Source organism: Amblyomma mixtum, chromosome 8, assembly GCF_055824585.1.
Source record: "Amblyomma mixtum isolate Tamu chromosome 8, ASM5582458v1, whole genome shotgun sequence".
NCBI classification, from domain to species: Eukaryota; Metazoa; Arthropoda; class Arachnida; order Ixodida; family Ixodidae; genus Amblyomma; species Amblyomma mixtum.
The window spans coordinates 88,342,844-88,361,686 of record NC_143019.1 but is presented as its reverse complement, the minus strand read 5'-3'; the positions used below and the strand labels follow the sequence as shown (position 1 = coordinate 88,361,686).

At 45.1% G+C, this 18,843-nt stretch overlaps 1 protein-coding gene across 1 annotated transcript; it reads right to left on the bottom strand.

The window, feature by feature from the left end:
- Window positions 1-552: 552 nt before the first annotated feature.
- On the bottom strand, window positions 553-12,956 carry LOC149333410 (pancreatic lipase-related protein 2-like). The gene is made up of 5 exons (XM_089556044.1): window positions 12,939-12,956; window positions 8,431-8,727; window positions 6,488-6,740; window positions 1,913-2,101; window positions 553-815 (listed from the first exon to the last, which is right to left on the bottom strand). Exons 1-5 carry the CDS (start codon window positions 12,954-12,956, stop codon window positions 553-555), a joined length of 1,020 nt encoding a protein of 339 aa, XP_089412170.1.
- Window positions 12,957-18,843: the final 5,887 nt, after the last annotated feature.

Genomic DNA, 18,843 nt, shown 5'->3' with positions numbered 1-18,843 from the left:
ACAACGATCACCTCAAAAATGGGCTGTTTTCTGTTATTCAAAAGCTGCCCTACAATGTCTTCAATCTGTCTTGAGACATAGCGACCATGAGTAACTTGTAGCGGAGATACGATATCTGCACCACCAGGCAATCGAACAGGATCATGAAATCATCTTCCAGTGGGTACCAGGCCATAGTGGCATTGTTGGTAACGCCTTAGCTGACGATGCTGCTCGATCGGCTCACGATACAACCAACACTGTCCGCATACCACTAACAAGAGCTGACGCAGCAAGGCGCCTTCAACTGCTCGCCCGAAACGTGACTGTAGAATCGTGGTCTACCCCTCGAGGTTGGACATCCCGCTCGCACCACTCCGACCTCTTGCTCCAACTTCATATACCATTCGGCAATTTTAGGCCCCTCAATACTAAGTAAAGAACGGCTAATACCAAACAAAAAAACCGATAAGCGGTTCAATTCGAGACGCTTTCATCAGCGGGACGCAAAAAGCAGGCATTCCTTTGAAATACTAGCTGGAAGCAATATTTACTGCAAAATTTGTGCAGAAGTCAGGCCGCATTCGATGGAATGCATTGTGGTTGATTTTGAAGAGTTTTCAAATATTGGTCTCCTCTTCCTGGTCGGTCGTGGCTGTAATAACCCATCTCGCCGATATCCTGGGGCCTCGCTTTTTTCTGGCACTCTCCAGTCTTGTATTTCGCCCATCCACCTCCGCAGTGGTGTGATTTGAACTTGCATTCATGGTTCGTTAACGACTCCGTAAACATCTCGGGGCCCTTGTTGTGGCTGCACGTTTTGAGCCTTAAGACACCTGAAGAAAAGCAATTAATGTGTTGTTTTATTTCTAACCGGGGCTTTTTTTTACTATTACAAAATCTCCACACGTTAATAGTAAACTTCTGAAGGCCATAAGCAGGTTGCAAGATGTTCTATTAGGCGCTGTAGAAGAATAACTTAGTAGTAATGAATTTCTTCAAAAGAATGTTTTAATTGCTTTTCACAACTACCAAATACCTTTAAGCTTTAAGTGTCAAGTCACAAAAAAAATGATTTTTAAATTATAAAAATATTTCGAATAAAGCAATAGTGGCCATGCTCTTCACAAAAATAATGCGCACTCGTCATCGAAGTGAACTCGGTGTCAAATTATGAAAAATCTTAGGTGGGAAGTTTTGGAAGCCTGTCCTACGAGCTATCTGACTTTCAATGCAGATAGTCAATGCAGAATACTGCTCGCAGGTAGCCCAAAGCTTAATGTTTGCCTGCATCAGACTCTACTCTAACTGCTTATGGTTGATTGCCAGCAAAAGAAAAGCACGGCAATTTTTTTTCCCCGCCGAAGAAACTATGTCCTGGTTAGATTAGCGTTATTGTAGCGCGCCACAACATCGTTTTGAGTCTTGTTGAAATATACGTCACCTCATCCGTATTGTTCCTCTTCGCGCTAGAAGAGCACTGTCCTATTGCTTGAGGCCCCTTAATACATCGCAGTTAATGCTGTCGCTGTGCTATAAGCGAGATGAGCAACGTGCTTGCAAATAAGCAGTTATCACTTATTCAAAGAAAACAACGTAGTGATTCACTTTTCACTCTTTTTAACTTCACTTATTCTACACTAATATTGAACCTCTGGAAAAACATATCATGCAAATCATTGTGATTTCAGGTTATTGCGCATAAAGCCGGAAGTACCCCTATGTAACCTGCGTGCTAAGACCAGTTTCGTCAAGGCTATTTATCTTATCATTGTTTTCCCAAATACTGCCAAGAAAATCACTCTTTCATAGCTGCTCAAGGGTTTCCTGATTACAATTTGTCCATCTTCTCTTACCGCAACTGCACAGAAACCAGTGTAACTCCTCAGCAGAACTCGCGCAAATCGCCCAATTACAAGACTTGTATACACACCCGAAGTGCAACCGGGCTGATCAGATCCCCCGTTTGGCCAGAAGTCAGCGTGCCCGGCGGCTTTTTTCAGCCCGTATCTGAAGTTGAGAAGTTTGCCGGCGTTGGTGTGAATTACGTCTACAAATTCCGCGTCTTTCTTCGACAGGCAAGCCTGGCTGTTGTCGAAAAGAGGCCCAGCAGGATCGAGACCTGAAGCAGAAACAAAACCATCCGCCATCTTTTTTATACGAATTGATGCAGTTCAATAAAATAAGAATGCAGAGGACGCCACAAATGGACTGCATTAGAGTTCGCGTGCGCATTTTCACTTGCATGCTTTTTTTAATATTGCCACGAATCATTATACTGTTTGTTCACGCTCAAAGCCGCCGGCAATCGGCTTTGTCTTTCTGTTTCTGACTCGAGATGCGACCAGACTTATCTCGAACGATCGCAGCCACGAGTGGAAATTGTTCCAGGTTGGTTTGGTTTGGTTTATTGGGGTTTAACGTCCCAAAGCGACTGAGGCTATGAGGGACGCCGTAGTGGAGGGCTCCGGTAATTTCGACCACCTGGGGTTCTTTAACGTGCACTGACATCGCACAGTACGCGGGCCTCTAGAATTTCGCCTTCATCAAAATTCAACCGCCGCGGCCGGGATCGAGCCCGCGTCTTTCGGGTCAGCAGCCGAGCGCCGTAACCACTGAGCCACTGCGGCGGGTGTTCAAGGTTGTTTTTGCCACTTTGGCGTCTTATCTCGATGGCTAATTGCCAGATTTAAATTGAGTGCCGCCGTGGGCGACATGCATTCTGTTCGATGACCGCCGAGCACTCTTGTTGCGCTCTGAAGGCCGATCCCGGGTACGGTCGCAAGCCACTCGATGACGGGAAAGGCTTCGTGTAACTACAGAAACATCTATTTTATATAAGCCAAAAATTCACTCTCTGCTTCAGAAACAAAGCCGTTTCTTGGGCTAGTTAGTTATTCATAATTTAAACGCACAAGCAGACGCGGACGTGAGAGAGATACAGGACAGAGCGCTAACTCACAACTGAAATTTGTTGACACGGAAGCGTATATAGACACAAGCGAGTTCAAAAAAAGAAAGATAGGAAGAACTCAACGCATTATCCGAGGGATGCGGCTCGCGCACCCGTTGAGTCCTTGCTTTATGTTTCGTTGAACTCCATTCTGTATTTATTCTCTTTCGTGTCATCAATAAATTTCAGTTGCAAGTTTGCGCTCTGTCCTGTGTTTCTCTCATGTCCCCGTTTTCTTGTGCGCTTACGTTTTCGTCAAAATTGTGCTTCAAAAAATACAAACGTCACATCTGTGTCACGATTTGGCTGTTTATTTATTTATTTTAAGTACTCTTGGGGCCCGGACTTATTACAGGAAAGAGGGGCATATAAAATCTGCTTGGGTCTTCTCGAATTTGTCGACGCCAGTGATGGTCATTTTCAGTTTTCCGGGAATACAAAAATTAATGCAAAGGCTGGTTGTGCAAAGCTGGATCTCTACATTTTAGTTGAGATCAATGTATGAAGATATATAACATGGAGAGGAGGAAATAACGGATCTTTGAGAATAGGGTTACTTTAATAAATCCTGCCGGAAGCGCGCAAGCAAAAATATTTTCAGCGCTGACAAAGATGGTTTGGTTTGGTTTATGGGGTTTAACGTCCCAAAGCGACTAAGGCTATGAGAGACGCCGTAGTGGAGGGCTCCGGAAGTTTCGACCACCTGGGGTTCTTTAACGTGCACTGACATCGCACAGCACACGGGGCTCTAGAAATTCTCCTCCAAAGAAATTCAACCGCCGCGGCCGGTTGAACCGAAAGACCAAGGGTTGATTTTATTGCAGATACACTGGAAGTTAGAGAGTAATCTAAGATATAAAGTTGAAGCGCCCAACGAGACTAGGACGGTGAAAGAGACGAGAGACAAACGAGCGCTAACTTTCAACAGTTTACTGTGAATAACAAAGCAGCATATAAAGGCTAATCGTGGCCGGTATCACAGATGTGCAGTCGGCAATGACGTCGCAGGTACTGTAATTCCTTGCGGGATAAAGCAATGGACTGCTTCGACACGCAGTTTTCTCCTAAACTATCTGTTATCACTGCCTCGATAACTTCACGCATTAGTTGGCAGGTACTTCTGGTGACAATGGTGCATTCTTTGTATGAAGGCACGCAGCTGGATTTCACACAGGGTTCTGCACTCTGGCCGGAACTGGGTGCCTCACTGGGGTCATCGCTTGACTCACACTTTCTACAGTGCACGTCCAAGAACCCTCCGCACTTTTCCTTTACATTTCTATGATGTCCACGGAGCCGGTCGTTGACACATCTCCCACTGTGTCCTACATATGTCTTGCCGTCGTTGTCTCGTTGTGAGCTTCAACTTTATAACATGTCTGACCATGATACGCAGACCCGCCGCGGTGGCTCAGTGGTAAGGCGCTCGTCTACCGAGCCGGAGTACCCGGGTTTGAATCCGACCGCGGCGGCCGCGTTTCGATGGAGGCGAAACGCAAGAGGCGCCCGTGTGCTGTGCGATGTCAGTGAGCGATAAAGATCCCCAGGTGGTCGAAATTATTCCGGAGACCTCCACTACGGCACCTCTTTCTCTCTTTCTCCCACCTTCCTTCCTTCCCTTACGGCGCGGTTCAGGTGTCAGCCGAGAAATGTGAGACAGATACTGCGCCATTTGCTTTCCTCAAAAACCAATTTACCGATTTACCATTTTTACCAACACGCCCAAACAACCACTTTGCTGAAGTAATCTAAGGCAATGTGACGGGCGACACGCTTTCGGCTGGTCTCTAAAGTGTTAATTAAACCTAACTGATTGGGATCTCAGTGAACATGCATATTCTAGTTTCCTTCTTATTAATTTCCTGTACAGATACTGCTTGAAGGAGCAATTTGCAGCCATAAATGCCGACCTAATAAACCGAATGTGGTTTTGCCTGGCAAGTCCAGGTTTGCAGTGCAGGTGCATTTTCTCAGACTGATTGTGTGTCATATGTGAACACCTAGATAGTTATACTATGAAACGGATCATAATGGAGGGCTAGTAAGAAGATAGCGAGGGGTGTTGTCACAAGGGCTAAAGGTAGGGGTAATCACGAGGTCGTCTTGCAATACGCGTGTATTTTCACTTAGTAGTATTAAGCATCATAAGCCAGTAGCTGCACTAAGAAGAGATTGTGTCCCCGTCAGATTGCCAACATGCTTCACCACATGGCTTACTAATTAAATACGATAGCACACAATCACCTGCGAATACTTTTTAGGGAACATTACTTTAAAAACGAAACTATTTTTTTTTTGTTTCAGCACATGCTTTGGTAGCGAAAAAAGTATATACCAAGCAACCATACACCAAAATACAAACAAGCAATGCCACCGTTTTAACATCACATGTCGATAAAAAACGGAAGTAAAGTTTTGGCAAAGTTTTTGGCTTTGGTTTTCGTCAAGATTTCGTTTGTAGCCCAATGGCTGGGTTTGGGTGGGTGCCAATGACTACATACTCTCTTATTGTAAGTATAGTTTTGCACCTAATTGCATTTTGGCTTCCTTCTTGTCACACCAACTGATAGGTAGCTGCAAAACTTACATCCTTGACCGTTTAAAAACAAAACACAGGCGTAAAATTTAAAACCCCACTTTAATACCAAGGAAGAGAATGTATGGGTCAGTGCCACGTTGGCAGTCCCTTCAGATTGAAGAACCCCGTTTTTAAGCGACTGTGACAGTGTCTGAGAACACATACCTAAGTAGATCTATCTCTAAATACCAAGGGCACTACTTTTCATTGTACTTGCTGCCTTCGAAGTTTCGAGCTATTTGCATGCATCCAGAGCTCTTGCAAACGACTGTGTATCTTGTCGCAATCCAAAAGGGTCAACTTAAATGCACAGGTTGGCTTCGTTTTGCTTATGAGATTTAAGTCCCAAAGCGACTCAGACTATGATGGACTCTGTAGTGGAGAGCTCCGTATAAGTTTGACCCCTTGGGTGTTTTAACATGCACTGACATCGCACAGTACACAGGTCTCTAGGATTTCGCCTCTATCGAAATGCTATACTTCTGGCTAGCTTAGCCGGTAGGAAGCCCGTAACTAATGGATATAATCGATGTTTGCAACCAGCACCCACGTTTCAATGGGGCTGTGGAATGCAAGCGTACGTTTTGTTCAATGTTTCTAGATAGATTTTCATTTTCTTTAACAAGAAGTTTAGAAAATAATACTATGCACATATTCATCCCAAGAAAAGCGGACATCTAATAGATGTGTGCTTTGTATGAATTGGTGCAGAATGGCAATGCACCGCACGTTTTCACCGCATTTTACTGCACTTGGTATAAATCAACTCAGCAATGTAGCACCAACCAAGGAAACGATGCAAAGTGACTTATAATGGTTAGTTTACTTCGTCGTAGTGAGCAGCGGGGCCAGAGAAGCCGCAACTCTATTCAAGGCCTGGATTATACACTACACATCCTTCCACCCATCACGCTTATATCGCGCGAATACTTCACCTATTTGAAGAAGCTGTACAAGACGGCGCCCTTTACGAATACCTGTGATTCTTCCAATCTTCGTCTTGGTGGTTAGGAGAAAATGGCGGCCGCAAAACCCAGCCACTTGAGCACCCAAGCTGAATCCCACGACGTGAACGTTTTGGCGCTTGAGTTCGTGCTTTGAAGACTGGATCATTTTTTGAAGGAGAGTAGAGAGCAGAGCGCCAGGCATTGGCGCATTTCTGGCCGCCTTCAGATAACGGGGCCGTGCAGCACCGTTCTTCCAGTCAACAACGATTACGTTGGCATCAATCTGAGAGAGAGAGTGAGCAACTGCGTTAGATATTTTGGTGATATCTCTTTAAGAGAAACTTGAGCATTCTCAGACGCTTTTGCTGAAGGATCATGTTCTGATGAAGCATTCGTACATTCCTTCAGCTGATTAAGGGCAAAATTCTATTTTCTGGCAATAACGAGCTAGAACGGGAACACTACTAGCAAGAGTTGGTTTTCCGCGGTGCGAATGAATATGTTTTCGCAATCAATCAATCAATCTTTATTTGCATTTTTAATACAGATAAAAGTGCAGGAAGTGGGGACAAAAAGCTGCTCTGACGAAGAAACGCTTCACAAGCCATCGATTTTCTCGGAAAGCCGAATGCATGCTAGTAGACTGTATAGGCAATAGACCGTACAAGTAAACTTCACAGGTCCTCTATATCTTCCTTACACCTGGGGTGCCCCGCCAGAGACGATTTGTACACTGGAAGACTGAAGTTGTTCTTCGCACCAGGGGTGCCCCGTTAGAGACGGTCTTGAGATCAGTTACGATGCCGGGATAAAGGGGATACTTGTAGTTTATGTATATAAATTTAACATTACATACATGTTTAGGCACTAGAGACACATTAAGCGGCAAAAAGACAAAGCAACAAAAGGTGGAATTGGCTAACACTAGGGGAGGCCCCTACTCGGCATAGCCGAAGATGCATTACATCTGACCTTAGCCCAGAACCCTTTTTCCGGTTCCGGGGCCCGGTCTTAAAGACCTAAAGGCCCGGCCCACATTTGGTAGCCTCCAATCATGTTGCACTCTTCACATGACTGGTTTATCGAGAGCATGGCCAGCCCTCCAGCTCGCGTAAGGTAAAATACCCTCTCCACATCTAAATAAAAGTACAAACAAACACAAATACACAGTCGTGCCAGCACGTGCAAGGTAAAACATTCTCTCCCTCACAAAAAATTATAAAAGAAAAACGAACACGCAGTCGTGCCAGCACATGTGATTGGTTCTCTGATGACCCTCGACCTTGGCGTCGTCCGGGAATTAGGGATTATGGGGCTTAAACGGGCAGTTACCGCTGTAACTGCCACTGCGAGCTCTGAACCACGTTCCTAGGCGACTTAGCTTTCCTAAGGCTCTTAACTATCCGGCGCCTCACCGACACCCGGTCAGTCGCGTCACCCAACTCAGGCCTTCGCTGTTCCCGGCTAGCCACGCTGTCGCCGGCTATTCGTCATTTTTATTGCCCCCCTCGTCAACAGCTCCCCGACACCGTTCCGTCCGGCACTGCTTAAACTTCAGAAGGACTGCAGACTTTTCGAACCACATGTTCGTCGCGGGTTTGTGTAATCCGTCAAGACGAGAGGGGCGATCGGCGTGCGGCGGCTCTCACCACTCCCTGGATAGCCGGCGCGAATCTGCCCCAAAGGGCGATGGACACCCGCGCGGCCTGGCGCCTTCGGGTGCGCGAATCGTTCCAAGAAAGGTGACATAAAGGTCGAGCGAACCCAGCCGCCCCCTCCCGCAGGAAGGGGGGGGGGGGTCCATTGAAGACGGCAGCGGCGGGGTGCTGAGAAAGAATTAGCAGTACCAATGACCTCGCACGCACTACCTATCCTTTACAGTACATTTTGTTATTCACCGTCGTGCATGCATCTAACATATTCTTTTCGACAGCTTGCAAATGTTTACCGCGAAATGTTAATAGCATTCTTACCTTGAGAAGGGCATCCTTCATTCGCAGCACCCATTTTCTGCGACCCGATTCAGTAAATCCGTGTATTATGCCAACCAGTCGCTTTCGAAGGTCCCAGCGTTGTTTAGCATAAGCTGAATCCCAAGTCTGAATGCTCACTTCCTCTCCTTCGGAGGTGTTCGTTGAGTAGAAAATAAACCTGGTTCCAACTTTTTCCGGAGACTGTGGTCCGCCGCCGTACAACCTCATATGATCCGTCGTGTTGAAGCATCCTACGCCGTCATAGCATGTAGCTGACGCTCCTCCCAATATAACCAGCTGTAAATGAGTGAATCGAAAGCGAAGGGAGTGAGCATTGGGTAAAATAGCTTTTTAATATTGTTTTTCGCTTCCTTCGCGATTTTGTTCTGGCGTAAAATCTAAAGCAGTATTCCGAGTGAGGAGTCACCAACATATATGCCAAAGAAGTGTATGTGAGTCATTCCTTTCCTGTCATACTGTGGCTCCTCACTCAGCATATCTAATGATGTTATTTCAACCACCACCGCAAGAACAAAGCACCTGTCGTTCAAGTTTAAAAACCTCTGAGTATCACAAAACTATGTAAGCATTTTCAGGTTAGCGGAACTTCCATAACCAAATATGTTTCTTTTCACTCAGGCTTAAAAACTCCTAAATTCCTCACAGCTCAATTAATGTATTGGGTCTACTAGTGGCGCGAAGGACTTTAATGTGCTTAATAGGCTGTGCAAAAAGCCAATTCAAAAGCCCCCGCCCCCTTGAATCTCAGGTAAAATTCCTGTTGAATAAGTCCGTATTTCCTCCTGTTATTTGGCTACAGATAACTAACACAGCGTTAGCATGCGATGGAAGTGCGATTGAGCATGAGACGACATTTCTTTCGCCCTTAGTCGTTGATTTAGATAACAGCACAGTACTTGGGGTGAAAGAAACTTTCCAGAAAAATTTAAAACCATAATAATTTCATAATAAGTTCAACAGAACCCTCGCTAACGTAACGCGACGCACCCTGCCATCTTTCCTTCATTTTTTTTTTCACTCCGGCCCGTTCAAACTAAAGTTGAAACAATCAAAACACCGCTGGCAGCACTGCGCTCGATCGGCGCTTGTCCCCCGTGGCGACAAACACAACGGACCGCTTTGCTTAGAAATGGCAGGTGGTCACCATTCATGTTACGTCTGAAGAAGACCAACAATGCCTAGAAATATCGAGATTCTCATTCTTGAAGAGTTGGTTACACTCACTCACGTCCATTGTTTTTACCCTAGCTGGGCAAAGTTCTAGTGAACTAGTAAAAGCCTTCAGGTTTTTTTGAGTACCGAATTCCTCCACTCTAGACGGCCGGATTCGTAAGGCTACCGCTGCATTTCATTTTTAGGTGAACGCGGAACTTAGTTCGCATGCCTGAGCTTTCGCTGCCCCATTGTGGCCGGTAATATACAAGGTGTTTCAGCGGACATTTCCAATAATTTCAAAAATAGGTTCTCGGGGGCAAAACTATGGTTTTTGCGGCGCAGTGTTAGCAGTGTTGGCGGACACCAGACAACCGGTGAATCGTCGTAAGTAATAAGGTGATTAACTAATTTTGAACAATTAACTTTTTAACTAGGAGTGTTAGGCGCCTAGTTGCAATCTGAGATTTGTAGCGGGCCGTTACACTAGGCGCTGTGGCTCTACAAAATTTGGCTTCTTCGACTAGTTACGTGCACTGGAGGGGTTGCTTTGCCTGCATGCTTTCGAAAGCGCATGTATTTTCGCACGAAGAAGACAAATTCTGTGGCTGCTTGTGTAGAAGGCCTTACGTTTAAACCATGGCGTCCTAACGCGTGGAGCCAGCGCCCTCTTCGAAATGCGCGGAACACTAAATAATGAATTAGAAATGTTATAGCGCAAACAAAGACACGGACAAGAGAGGCGAAACACACACACAAGCGCTTGTGTGTGTGTTTCGTCTCTCTTGTCCGTGTCTTTGTTTGCGCTATAACATTTCTAATTCAAGATGAACTACCAACTCGCCCAACAGGAAGTTTTAATGAACTAAATGATGATTTCACAATTTAAAATATAAACGACGTGATGTCATAGCCGCGTGATTTTTGGCGGGTGAAATAAATCCTCGAACCTCGTAAGGTTCAGCGCGACACACCAGGCAAAGGCCACTTACTATATCCCCGTTCATACTATTCAACCGTCTAATGGTTTTTGGTACTAATTAATTAACTAATTAATCTATGGCAGTGACACTTTTTGTTGGTTTAGTTCTCACTCGTCAAATGCGCTTCAATTCATTTCAAACTGTATTTTCACTTTTTTGCCTATTTTCTACAATTCTGCCCCCTATGGCTGTTTTCCCGTCCACTCATTCTATCGACGTCTGCGCTATTTCGGTGATTTCGACATTTTTGGCTCCAATTAATTAACTAATCACCCTATTGACATTAATTTTTTCGCGCGTCACCCTCACATCGTCCTCTGTCCATTACAACCATTCCTTTGATCCTATCTCTTTCAAGAACGACAAAACTACTGCGGACACGTTTTGGTGACACGACCTCGCCTACATAGCCTAGTGATACTTTCTCATTAAAAAACAAGCACGCACACGTAGCCGACGAGGAAGTAGCACGAGGACAGGAAATGACCAAACACTTGAAATCAGCGCTGATAGAAGGCAAGCAGCCTCTTTTACCTTCACTTTCACTTTATTTCCTTAAAGACCCCCCTTTTGGGGGTATTACATAAGGGGTGGGTACAGATAGAATCAAACTTTATGTACAGAGATGTTATTCGTTAAATATGGCAGTTATACAATTCAAAAATGAGGATGGACAGGTGGTTGCAGCGACGCCGTGTGGAAGGCCGTTCCAGTCTTTGGCTGAGCGAGGAAAGAATGATGCAGCAAACGTTGTGGTATGAGTCTGTGGACGGGAAACTTGCAGGGGATGACCAAGGCGGAGTGAAATGCGTGCTTGAAGGCTAATGTAGAGTGGAACACGCAATGAGCTGTAAAAAAAAACTTATGAAATAAACACATACTGGCGATGCGACGACGACAGGCAAGGTTTGTTAGGCTCAACTCCGCTTTTAAAGATGATGTGCTGATATCATATGAATAACATCAATGAATGAATCTAGTGGCTCGGCTCTGTAGCGATTCTAGTGATGTTAACAAATAGATTTGGTTAGGGCTCCAAATGGGGGATGCATATTCTAGCTTTGTTCGAACGAGGGATTTGTAGGCAAGAAGCTTAACACTTGGCGGTGCATGGCGCAAATGACGTTTCAGGGCACCAAGGGTTTTGTTAGCTGATGATAGAATGTTAGTGACATGCGCATTCCAGGTTAGATCTTGGCTTAAGGTTACACCCAAGTATTTATAGGAGTTGGTTAATTCCACTGCGACGCCAGAGATTACGTACGGAAATAAAAGGGGCTTCCGTTTTCGGTGAAATGACACGTGTTTGCATTTATTGGGGTTAAGCTCCATGGCATTCCTCAACAAACGGAGTCACGAGATGACGAGATATGCCGGCCAAGGTCGGGAGTAGCCCGCAGCCAGCGGCAAGCAAGCCGCGGAATAGTCAAGGTGGAGGGGGCATGAGAGCCGCTGGTCGCTGCTTCGAGGGGACGCGAATGTACTTACATAGTATACTATATAAAAAAATAGCGCTGTACTTTCCGACCAAACGCCCAGACTTAAAACGTTTTTTTAAAAGAAGGAATTAAAATTGTGTAAACAGTGGTTGTAAATTACAAATATTTTTTTTTTCAGTGTGCCTTCCCGCACATTTAATTTTGGCGCTTCAGTTCCGCAGCCTCACTGAAGTCCCTGGCGCTTGGTTCTAGAGCACGTTCAAGCTCTGCCTTCGCGACCTATATAAATTGATCACGGATTTTCTGCGAATATGGTATCTACTTTGGCTTGCGCACCTGTTGAGCAACATAGAGAACAGCTGATGAAAGGCCAGCTTTGTTCTTGGCGCTGACCCACGCACATCACCATCATAATCAGCCAGGTAAATATCGCCGCAGGGCAGCGGTCTCCCCTAACTTATCCTTAACCCGCACCAAGCGTGGCCACCCTAACCTAGTAAACTTCCCAGTTTCGTCTATATCTCATGTTGTTCTTTAATAAACAGATTTCGCGGAACCTTGTTGTGCATGTAGTTGAAAGACTCTGTGTGGAGATGGCTTCCACTTGACGGTGATTACCAATTTGTGCTCACTAAATATCAAAATTAACGCAAAACTTATTTCCTGGAATATCATTCACCACACAAGCGCTGAGGAACTACAACAGTACACATTAACGATGTACGCGGGAAACAATGTACAGTAACGACTAAACCAATTTTTCATTGTGCAGAAGAAAACCACATCCTGATATTCATGTTTTGATCCAAATGGGTGGCCGTCAGCGGCTCCTTTTAGCTCCGTCACTAGTAGCAAACAGCGTTTATAAGTTCCTCAAAGAACTTCCACGCTGGGTTTTTGGATGTTCACCTACCCTAGGTTGGTTTTCCATTGCTATAATAGTTTCGTTCACTATCGCTTCGTTCCATTCTTCGTAACCGTCTTCGACCTCACTCGCTTCGCTTGAAGAAGTGGAGGCATACGAGTCCACGCTCTCCCGAAAGCCAGCCGCAGCAGCCGCACAGAGCACTGTGATTGCCACTGCGGAGAAATTTCTGAGTAATAATTATTACATCTAAAGACATACGCAAAGCTACCGCGAACTGTTTATCTCAGCAAGTTCCTAGCAACCAATTACTCTCTATAATGTCTCCAATGTCTATAATGTCTATATGTCTATAATGTCTATAATGTCTCTATAAGAACACCGACACATTTTTGGATGGGGGTGTTACGACAGGAAGGTTTACCAAAAGTTCACGGGACAGAAATGAAGTCAAAAGAACGTACCGCCACACACTAAATATCTCAATTCATTTCTTCTCCTAGACGCAACCCACCCCACAGACAAATGTTGTTACCACCACTTAATTTAATTACAATCCATACCAATTTCACTGTTTCAAAAAAAAATTTGCCTAGTAAAGACTTGTTATTATCGAGACGTATAGCAAAGATAAAACTCTTGAACCCTCACAGTGGACTCTCGACGTTGCATCTGCACAATGGGTTGAAAGCGCAGTATCTGCAGGCAGCAGTGCAATAGATCGGTGAATTGAGTGAAGGCTAAGTTTATGCAAGTAAGACAAAACGCATACGTTGCAGGGCAAAAGTTGTCAGAAATGGCAACCTGAACTTAATTATGGCTTAAGCGAGTTCAAAAAAGGCGGGAGCCGGGACGTTTAATCCGATTTAAATTAGGGAAATCGGCCGCATAGGACAATAATTCGAAGTTTCTAATAATGCTAGGAATGTGTAGATCGAATTCCCGGTGCAAAAAGACGAGTTCAAATTTCTCTTTAATGCACCTTTCATGGCGCAAACATCGCTTCCTGGAAGGGCTAAAGACCCCTCCTATACTGCTTCTCCAGGAGCTAATAATTTGCGCTCTTGTGGTCGCATTATAGTAACACTGTTCGCGTTACATTTAACGCTGATAGCACACGTAGCTTGCACACAAATATCGATGTCAACATGTTTTCTGTAGCTAACCCTTCCTTACCAAAATATATGGTAGCACTGTGCGCAAGCTGCGCGATGACAAAATGGGGCGCGAATTTTCGACTTTCAACCATTGTTCATCAACTTCTCGCCTGATTTTGTTGCACCTGCTGGCAAAACACGAAGCCATTTTGTGGACAAAAAATCGTGTGCGGTATCTCAGCCTTCCAGTTGGTTCGGTGCTTTCGATTTGGTCTTTCACATATCTCTGACGAGGTTCACAAAAGGGCCTGAATCCTAATTGTTGCTAATCGGCGGCATAGTGATATTTGAAATTTACCCCGCTATTAACAAAATTCCTAAGATTGATCGCTGAATATTAGTGCGTAAACATGCATAATGCGGAAATAAAGAGTTTTCCCTTCGATTCATTCAAGTTTTCTTCTTGGAAGAAACAGCGCAAAAAAAAAAAAAAAACGAAGGACGCGTAAAGAACCGGCAACGCAAACGCCTGTGGTCTCTCTTCACATCCGTCGTCTTTCTGCGCTGTTTTTTTTTTTCAAGGTGCTGCACCAGCTAGCTCAAATTTCAGTAATATACCTTTATATTTTGGAGCATTGAAGGCTTAGGGAACCCAAGACAATCTAAATTAATACGAAGCCCTCTACTACGGTGTCTTTCATAACTTGCGTGCTGCGAGAGGCACCATATTACCAGCGCGTTGTATATACGGGCAGAAAATATTTTATTTTATGCCCCAGTTTAGGATGTTAAATACCACGCACAATACCTACCATACATTTTAGGTTACTTGGCAGCGTACAGTGTTTCCGTTTCAATAGGTGCGGTGGTTTCTGAAAAAAAAATTACATTGGATCAATTGCATTGAAGCGGAGGAAATGAGAGCAATCTTCTCTACCTTCTCTTGCTTCGTACTGTCAGTTACGGCCACACCGCTACTGTAACTTCAATAAGCCGCTAACATCGGTAGAACCCAATCACTTACACCTGTAACTAAAGTGTCCTTAAAAAGTTGCTGGCACCGGAGTTTCATTATAGCCGCTGTTTCGTTCGAGCCGGTGTTATAGCGGGTGGCAGTTGGAGAGCGCGCACTCCCCACATACGCCACCTAATGCTCTCGCATTAAAGGGCAATGTTTTTTTCGGGTCCAAGAAAACAGTAGCTGGCCAGCAGGAGCTAAAGATAACACAAGCCTCCCAAAAGCCCCCTTCTGTACAAAGTTACAATAAACACACTAAACTCTCCTGCCAAAAAAAAAATTCTAAGGGCGATTACGATTCTCGCCAATACGAAATTTGAGCGCAGCTCTGTCGGTGTCTCGGGCTCTGTGGGCTCATTGTTTTGCTTTGCTGGACCGTCGGCACGTCCGGAGACGATTATAAGTTCGATAATAGTATTAGTTGATGGAGACGACGATGTGCAGTGCACAGCACGCGAGAATGTGTACATTAGTTCGATAGCTGTATTAGTAGAGGACGACGATGTGGTGCAGTGCACAGCGCGAGAGTGTGTTGCAGTTTAGCATGAGGCGTGATCGGCTGCGGCGAGAGCGTAGTGCTCGTGCAGTGAACTGCGAGTCTGCTCTGTTAGCGCCTCCGCGGGTATGAATCCCAATCGCCGTAATGTTTATGGTTATTTATTAATTTTTGTTTTGGCTTGGTCACACCGACGGCAACGATGTGGCTAAACCCACAAATGGGCTCATTAGAGCTGCGCTCTAAAATAAAAGTATTCAGTCGACCGGGACCTCATAAACGTATAAAGAGATTCTTCAAAGCCCTTGTATACAGCCACTGTGACTGGCAACATAGCTGAGTACTGATAGAATACAGCTGTTGTGTACTTTCTTCATGAGGGATACTCATAAGGCAAGTGACAATCTTCACCAGAGAGCGTCTGCCAAGTACACGCCACCTTATTCTTAATCGCCTATATCGAATGCAACTCAAGTACGAAGCGGCTTTTCCCCGCCAAAGGACCGCCTTCCAGCCAACGGCGGCGGCCGATTCTCACGACCCTGCTAACGTTACAATGCAGGGAGCAGCGCGATAATGCACGATGGGGACTATCCCAGACCATGGAGGGAGGAGACTACACCTCTTAATTTGCCAATCCCTGCATTGTAGCGGTAGCAGGGTCCTGAGAATTGGCCGACGCCATTAGCTAGAATGGAGTTCCTTTAGCGGCTAACAGCAGTTTCGTTTTTGAGTTGCATGTGACTGTAGTCACTTCATTCTCGTGGTTCGAGCCAGCGGTTACTGCTTGCCCTAGGTAGATGTATTCCCCAACTACCCCAACTATCACTACCTGTAGTAAACTGATGTGCCGTTCCGAGACTGGCGAACGTTACTCTAGACTTCTTCCCAATCATTTATAGGACCAGAGTCCTGCTTTGCCTGTCTGAGTCATTGAACATGCTTTGAAACTGTCGCTGACTTCGACGAAGAATAGTTACACATACTTATCTCAAACCAGTTAGAATTGGACTTCTGACTGGTATTAGTGCATAATCACCGATGTTTAAAGGTGCAGTGAAGAGGAATCTGAACTCGTCTTTTTGCCGCGGGAACTCAATCTACGCGTTCCGAGCATTCTTAGAAACTTCGATTTATTGCCCTGTGTGGCCAATTTCCCTCATTAAATCGAATTAACGTCCGGCTCCCGCCTTTTTTTAATTCTCCCCCGTACGGTGGGCGGAGTCGACCAACGTGTGGAGTGCCTTTCACCCAGTCCCATGGCGGCTTGCCGCTCTGCCATCGGCGGAGTAATACGTAGTAATCCGTAAAAGCAAATAGTCCGCGCGTATTTTTATTTCTGCGGGCTTATTTTGCGGCTATATTATCTGCGAAGGAAACTAATTATTCACAAAAGGCACGATTCTCCTTCCTTATTGATGCGGCAACATAGTATAGCAACATTGGAATCCCGTCGAAAAATTATTCGGCTCGCTTTTTTGCATAACTGCCTCTCAGGTACGCTGAGGTTAAACATGCCAGACTGTGTTAAGCCACATTGCACCAGGAAAACTCGACACACACACCCTCACTCCTTGGCTCCAATTTTTGCACGAACTAATACCTATAAGCATAGTTTTTTTCCCAGGACTACCAGTGAATGGAATTCCCTGCCTTCGCACACTTTCGCAGCCAGCGACTTTGTTAAAGAACTGGAGCGTCAATTCTTGCACTGTTAATTGTACTTCGCTTGTTATGAAATTTTTGTGTGAAATTTGTTTCTGACCAGCTGCATGCTTGTTAATGTGTACTCATGTTTTTGCCGCGGATGCCCCTCCTGCCTGGGCCATGTATATGTATGGTCTGCAGTATCTGCAAATAAATAAAACCTAAAAAACAAAATAAAGCGAAAGCAAAGCCTCCACAGAGCTGGCTGAAAGGCACTCCACGCGTTGGTCGACTGCGCCCACCGTACGGGGAGAATTCAAAAAATAAAGGCGGGAGCCGGACGTTAGTTCGATTTAATTAGGGAAATCGGTCACACAGGGCAATAAGTGGAAGTTTCTAAGAATGCTCGGAACGTGTAGATCGAGTTGCCGCGGCAAAAAGAGGAGTTCAGATTCCTCTTCAGTGCACCTTTAAGCAGACAACCTTGAAGTTTAGGTTTCGGATTTCCTTTATGGGGGTGGAGCATTATTTACCGGTAACATTACCTGCCGCTCATGGGCGTAGCCGTCCACAGTGCTGCATCTTCCTTTTTAAAATGTCAGAGCAGACGATTGCTTCACTTATGAGCTACAAGCTACCTGAAATACAGTTCAGAAATGTGATATCAAGGTAACAACCTCTTTCCGGGAATGCCTTCACCAGCATTTCCAAGAGAAAGAAATGACACCACATATACTGAGTAGTGTTTCATTCGTGGCTTTTAAAGAGGGAATTACTGAACAAGTAGATGAGCGCAAACACAGTGTCACTGTAGCAAACTGATTTGAGGCGCCAATATCAAAATTCCGCAAGTGCGTTTTCCCACATAACTATGTTGCAAACGACAAGCTGGCCGGCTTCTCTATAAAAAAACTGCATTGGCTACAGAACAGCCGCTAAGGGTCTGGATACAATGTAATTAAGAAACGTATTTTGGAAGAATCAAACAAAAAAACTAGTCCTTCTTGCTTTGTTTCAGCTGGAAACGCGTGGTCAGCTATCTTGTCTGTACAACATTGTTATGCGGAAAGGCGCATTTGCGGAATTTCAATATACCTTATTCTATCCTTATTAACTGGGGTCCAGCACCACGGCAGCGCCCAAGCCGAATGCCGTGCCGAGAACACAGACGAAAGCAGCACTACCCATACGTTCCGAGTTCTTTCTCAGATTGACGCTTCGAAGCGTTGTCCATAGTTTCTGCACACTCACATGACACACAGGACTGCTGCGGGCGTTTTCCTCCAAAAAGTTTACACTGAAGTGCAGCTAAGAAAAAATTCAAAAGCGTCGCTTTGTTTATGACCGATCACATTGCAGGCTTCTTCACCGTTGATAAAAATAACCCCCTTCCCTTCCTTCCGATGCAAAATAATATAGGCATCAGGCTTGTCGCACCATTTCGGCTGTAACGGCAGCATCAAAGCGCCAGAATTAGTGCACGCAGCGCAAGCTAAAGAGAATGCCGGATCTATTGTTTCGTCTATATTAATTTTCTAATTTGCTGGCGTTCTCAGAGCCACTCCAAGCCTATTCACGCATTTCCTCCCCATAATGCACTCCTGGGTTCCAATATTCGGGTTTACACTAAAAAACACCCGGTGGCCATATTTTATCCGGGCCCTTCTACTGGGATCGGCCTGATAACGAACATCT